This window comes from Varanus komodoensis, unplaced genomic scaffold, assembly GCF_004798865.1.
Source record: "Varanus komodoensis strain SLA01 unplaced genomic scaffold, ASM479886v1 scaffold14_3, whole genome shotgun sequence".
NCBI classification, from domain to species: Eukaryota; Metazoa; Chordata; class Lepidosauria; order Squamata; family Varanidae; genus Varanus; species Varanus komodoensis.
Genome location: NW_025335439.1, coordinates 2261492 through 2267800, shown reverse-complemented (window position 1 = coordinate 2267800; position 6309 = coordinate 2261492). Strand labels below are relative to the sequence as shown.

The following is a 6309-nucleotide window of genomic DNA, read 5'->3' as shown; positions in this document are numbered from 1 at the left end:
GGACCTCTTTGGGGAGAGAATTCCATAGGTTGGGCGCCACCGCAGAGAAAGCCCTCCTCCGAGTACTTACTCTCCTAATTTCTTTCATGGAGGGTTCCCGGAGAAGGGACTCTCCCGCAGATCTCAAAGTCTATTTCTTATCTGCTCTAGATTCACACAGGCTTGCCATGTTCTTACTCCCTGCACATTTGCAACTTTCATGGCAGTTGTCCCTTTGATTACTGTATTCGAGGTCAGGCTAGCGTGTTAGCTGTGGGTTACACAAAGTTCATTTTGTTCTTATCTGCCCTCCCTTCTGGGACAGTATAACTGTGGTGTTTTTACTATGTGGCCTTCCTCTGGCCAACTACTTTTGGGGCCTTTCTCTGGCCAATTTTGGGGTGTTTTCGGGTGCTGCAATTGGTAACAGGAGGGTAGGTTAGAGATTGTATCTGCATTAGAATACCTTGTTATATTAGGAATCCTGTCTACTAATCCATAATGTCAATAAGCCGTTTTCTGATACACACTATTTACTTCCATGCTACTCCTCTCTTCGTCACCATAGCAAGGGATGATGAAAGTCTCAGACAACAATATGTTGCCCCTCCCTACCCTAAACGAATCAGGCTAACAAGCCAGGGCTTAAAGTGGGTTTAAAAATCTTCGTAGGTACGGGTACCTTGAACCAAAATCGTAGTATGAATGTAACAGAACACTATTCCTTTTTTTTTCTTTTTTTACCTCCACGAAGGGGTCAGTGAATGGAGTTTACTTCACTAAGTACGGATAGATTTAAAGTCTATTTAAATTTAAACAGATTTAAAGCAGCAGACGTGAGCGCTACGTTGCCTGGGGTAGGCGCGCTCACCGCCGGAACAGCCCTATGTGCATTCGCCACGAGCACTGGCCCCCGCACCAGTGACGTGACACGTCAGCCAATCGCTGGCCAGCGAATGCTAACGTGAATGGGCCAGTCCAGTGTGAGTTCATTCAACGCCACTTGAAGAGCGCTGAGCGCTTCTTGGGGTTTGGCCGCTCTCCGCGTGGCCCTTCCCTGTGCCAAGCAAGCCTCACACAAGCACGTCCCCCCGTTTCCTAGGCATGCGGCCCGATCATATGCTCGCTTCCCTGTTACCAGCTCCTGTATGTCACACAGTCTTCCCACATGGACCGTCTCTTGCTCTCCCCGTGCGCGTTCTCCTCTGCACCGCCCCCAAGTCACACACGAAGCGGGCCCGGCTCTCCCGTCAACGGAGCAGCGCAGCGACCAGGCGAACAGAGTCCTGGCACTTCGCCCGGATGCCGCGGCTCCTCCCCTGGGGCTGGACTCCCCCTCCTGCCCAGCTGTGCTGCCGACCCGCCTCCCTCCCCTTGCGCGAACGGGTTTCCTCCCGCTCTCATTGGCCCAGGTAGGACCGCTTCCCCTTCGGCCGGCGTCGCCGTAGCAATGTCTTCCTGCGCCGGTGCGGCCTTCAAGGTGCTGTCCGTGACACTGCCGTTCTCTCTCCGCCCGCTATGCGGGGTTAGGTGAGCGCGACTGCCTTGGGACGAAGCCCTTGAACAGGACAGGAACGGAGAAGGAATGTGTGTGCGGTTGCTCAGGGCCATTAGAAGTCGTCACGGCAGTCCTTTTCTGCGTCTGTCCTCTGGGGAGAAAGCCGCGAAGCTGTCTCTCTCCCCCCCCCCCCACGCCTCGGCCCCCAGCCCGATTAAGCTCGGGGGTGGGGGCAACGCCACTTCCCCACGTTCTGTTTCAACATTTTGTTGTGGTAGGTTATAAGGGCTCTCGCAGGCTGTGCGGTTCTAGGACGGGCAGCGTGATCCTAGTCGCTCTTTCTTGTTCCCTTTCGGGCCAGCTTGATGCCGCCAGACGCGTTGCCCCCTCGTCTCCAGCCACCTTGCTCTAGCAATTGTAGCGCAGTGCGTATGAAGGGCGCCAGGTTGGAGAAGACTGGGTGAAAGGAAAGTCTGGTTCACTTGTGCCCTGTGCTAGAGTAGCAGCTGCTATCCGGATTGATGATCGTTATGGGTGCCCTTCGCTGCAGAGCAGCGTGGAAGGTTGTCATTGCATGCATAACCTACCTGTGGGTTTACCACAGCAAACCTGATCAGGCCATGAGACTTGACAGACCCTTGGTCTGACCTAGCATGGCTTTTCTTGGGTTCATACATGTCCAGAAATAGACATCCATCTGATAGGGAAATCATACCTTAAATCCCTAACTCTCTGACAAAAGGGACATCTTTGGGGAGCCAGCCTAGCATCCTATTGCATCCCCTAATAGCTGCCCTGTGAAAAAGATGGTTGGATACACAAGTTAGCATTTTAATTTCCTGTGGAAAGTCAGAATGGTGGCTCCCCGCCCACCCATTCAGTTTGGTATGGAAGTGCTTTCCAGACAGGACGATAATGTTAGCAGATATAGGCACCGCAAATAAGATGCCCAGAAATCAAGTCCTTGAGGAAAGGAAAAAGGCAGGACAGGTGGAAGCTAATGGTTTATTACTGAGTCTAGCACCTAGTCAAACAAGAGATGACAAGACTGAACATCGACATCTTAGGAACCAGTGAACTAAAATGGACAGGAATGGGTGAATTTAATTCAGATGACCATCAGGTATACTACTGCGGGCAAGAATCCCTAAGAAGAAATGGAGTAGCCTTCATAGTAAAAGAGTAGGAAAAGCAGTACTGGGATACAATCTCCAAAATGACAAAATGATCTCAGTTCGAATCCAAGGCAAACCATTCAACATCACAGTAGTCCAAGTCTATGCCCAACCACTGGTGCTGAAGAGGCTAAAGCTGACCAATTCTATGAAAGCCTAGAACACCTTCTAGAATTAACACCAAAAAATGATGTCCTTATCATCATGGGCGATTGGAATGCAAAAGTAGGAAGGCAAAAGATAACCGGATTAACAGGCACGTTTGGCCTGGGAGTACAAAATGAAGCAGGGCACAGGCTGGTAGAATTTTGTCAAGAGAATACGATGGTCATAGCAAACACTCTTTTCCAACAACCCAAGAGACAACTGTACCCATGGACCTCACCAGACAGTCAACACAGAAATCAGATTGACTATGTGCTCTGCAGCCAAAGATGGAGAAGCTCAGTAAAAACTAGACCAGGAGCTGACCATGGCTCAGGTCATGAGCTTCTTGTTGCAAAATTTAGGCTTAAATTGAAGATAGTAGGGAAAAGCACTGGGCCACCACTCAAGCATGACCTAAATCATATCCCTGATGAATATACAGTAGAGGTGACAAATAGATTTAAGGAATTAGATCTGATAGCCAGAGTGCCTGAAGAACTATGGACAGAGGTTTGCAACATTGTACAAGAGGTAGAAACTAAAGCCATCCCAAAGAAAAAAATGCAAGAAAGCAAAATGGCTGTCTGAGGAAGCTTTACAAATAGCTGAGGAAAGAAGGAAAGCGAAAGGCAAGGAAGAAAGAGAAAGATACACCCAAGTGAATGCAGAATTCCAGAGAATAGCTAGAAGAGAAAAGAATGCCTTCCTAAATGAACAGTGCAAAGAAATAGAAGAAAACAATAGAATAGGGAGGACCAGAGATCTCTTCAAGAAAATTCGAGATATGAAGGGAACGTTTCATGCAAAGATGGGCATGATAAAGGACCAAAATGGCAGGGACCTAACAGAGGCAGAAGAGACTAAGAAGAGGTGGCAAGATTACACAGAAGAGCTATACAAGAAAGACCTTAATGTTGCTAATAACCACGATGGGGTGGTCACTGACCTCAAGCCAGACATCCTGGAATGGGAAGTCAAATGGGCCTTAGGAAGTCTGAGCAACAACACATCTCATGGAGGCGATGGTATTCCAGCTGAGCTATTCAAAATCCTAAAAGATGATGCAGTAAAAAGTGCTTCCCTCAATATGCCAGCAAACTTGGAAAACTCAACAGTGGCTGCAGGATTGGGAAAGGTCAGTTTACATTCCGATCCCAAAGAAGGGCTTTGCCAAAGAATGTTCAAACTACCGCACCATTGCACTCATTTCACATGCTAGCGAAGTTATGCTGAAAACCCTACAAGCTAGTCTCCAGCAGTATGTGGACCGAGAACTACTAGAAGTACAGGCAGGATTTCGAAGAGGCAGAGGAACTAGAGATCAAATTGCCAACATACGCTGGATCATGGAGAAAGCTAGGGAGTTCCAGAAAAACATCTACTTCTGCTTCATTGACTATGCTAAAGCCTTTGATTGTGTGGATCACAAAAAATTGTGGCAAGTTCTTGAAGAGATGAGAGTACCAGACCATCTTATTTGTCTCTTGAGAAACCTATATGCAGGTCATGAAGCAATAGTGAGAACTGGACACAGAACCACTGATTGGTTCAAAATTGAGAAAGGAGTTCAGCAAGGCTGTATACTGTCGCCCTGCCTATTTAACTTATATGCAGAGCACATCATGAGAAAGGTGGGGCTGGATGAATCACCAGTTGGAATTAAGATTGCTGGGAGAAATATCAACAATCTCAGATAAGCAGATGATACCACGCTCATGGCAGAAAGTGAAGAGGAACTAAAGAGCCTCTTGATGTGGGTGAAGGAGGAGAGTGCAAAAGTTGGCTTGAAACTCAGCAATAAGAAAACTAAGATCATGGCATCTGGTCCTCTCACTTCCTGGCAAATAGATGGGGAAGAAATGGAGGTAGTGACAGATTTTATTTTCCTGGGCTCCAAGATCACTGCAGATGGGGACTGCAGCCAAGAAATTAAAAGATGCTTGCTCCTGGGGAGGAAAGCTATGGCAAATCTAGACAGCATACTAAAAAGCAGTGCTATCATTCTGCCAACAAAAGTGCATATAGTCAAGGCTATGGTTTTCCCAGTTGCCATGTATGGCTGTGATAGCAGGACCATAAGGAAGGCTGAGCGCTGAAGGATTGATGGCTTTGAATTGTGGTTCTGGAGGAGACTCCCGTGAGTCCCCTGGACCGCACGGCGATCAAATGGGCCAGTCCTACAGGAGATCAACCCTGACTGCTCTTTGAAGGCCGGATGCTGAAGATGAAACTCAAATACTTTGGCCACCTAATGAGAAGGAAGGACTCCCTGGAGAAGAGCCTAATGCTGGGAACAATAGATGGCAAAAGAAGAAGGGGACGGCAGAGAATGAGGTGGCTAGATGGAGTCACTGAAGCAGTTGGTGTGAGCTTAAGTGGACTCCGGGGGATGGTGGAAGACAGGAAGTCCTGGAGGAATGCTGTTCATGGGGTCGCAATGAGTTGGGCACGACTTCGCAACTAAGAACAACAACAGCACCTAGTACTCCCTGAGGTGGTGAAGTTGTGCCAGGGCATTTGTTTAGTAATAAGATCTAATTCAAGTGATGATAAACATATAAATTACAATAACGTTAAAAATATAACTATAAAATGGCCATAAAATAGCATCATAAAAACATACAGCTACAGCCCCAAAAAATTACTCAACTAAAAAATGCACTAGACTAACTAAAAAATGCACACTAGAATAAAATGGCCTTCAGCTGCAATCTTATAAACGATTCACTGAGATCAAGATCCACTCAACAAAGTGATATTTACTTCTGAATAAATATGCATAAACTTTGGTGGTAAGAGCATGATTAATAGTTGGCAAAGAGGATTCTGATGACCTCTTTTGGGAAGTTATTTTTTTAGTTTAGACAGTACCACTGAAGAGGTCATATTTATCTTCCTCAACAACAAGGAAGAACACAGAAAATGAGTGCAAATTGGTTAATATGGGAGGAGGTGAAAGAGAGGCGTTTCTTCATTCATATAGTGCCTTGCAGAAGTATTCAGCCTGCTTTTATTTACCACATTTTGTTGCTAATTTACAGCCTGGAACTGAAATTGATTTAATTGGCATTGTTACCACTTGACCTCCACAAAATACTTAACCATGTGCATTGATTTACAGATAACTAATTGGATTCAGAAGTTCAGTACATTATCACTATTAATATTATGGCAGCAGATCTATTTCCTCATGTTAATTATTAAGGAGCAATTTTTATTATGTTATCTTTCAAAATTAGAACATGTTATTCATTAATTCATTTTGATATCTGCCCAAAAATTATTTTAGGCTCTTTTTAGTATTTTGTTGATCAGTTGGGGTTGTAACTGTTTTATGTATTTTCTACATTCAGCTTGGCCGTACTTGGTATGTACTTTTGGATGCTGGTTTTTTATTGTTCTTGTTATGACCTCTGGTTGCAACAATAAAATTTATTGCTGCTACTACTTAACACTATGAAGGGGCAATGAGCAAGGCCCTGCACCTGTTTTCATTAGTCACGACAGTTA

The 6309-nt window shown here is 45.8% G+C and overlaps 1 protein-coding gene across 3 annotated transcripts in view; it reads left to right on the top strand.

The window, feature by feature from the left end:
* Positions 1-1266: 1266 nt before the first annotated feature.
* Positions 1267-6309, top strand: part of LOC123020611 (enoyl-CoA delta isomerase 2-like) — a 55763-nt gene continuing 50720 nt past the window's right edge. The window contains exon 1 of one of the 3 annotated variants that reach the window (XM_044424535.1): positions 1267-1391. In XM_044424535.1, the coding sequence (XP_044280470.1) occupies positions 1282-1391 (110 nt within the window). In that variant the 5' untranslated portion in view covers positions 1267-1281. Of the gene's footprint in view, positions 1510-6309 lie in introns of all 3 variants that reach the window. The other 2 variants (XM_044424536.1, XM_044424537.1) reach the window with 2 other exon arrangements.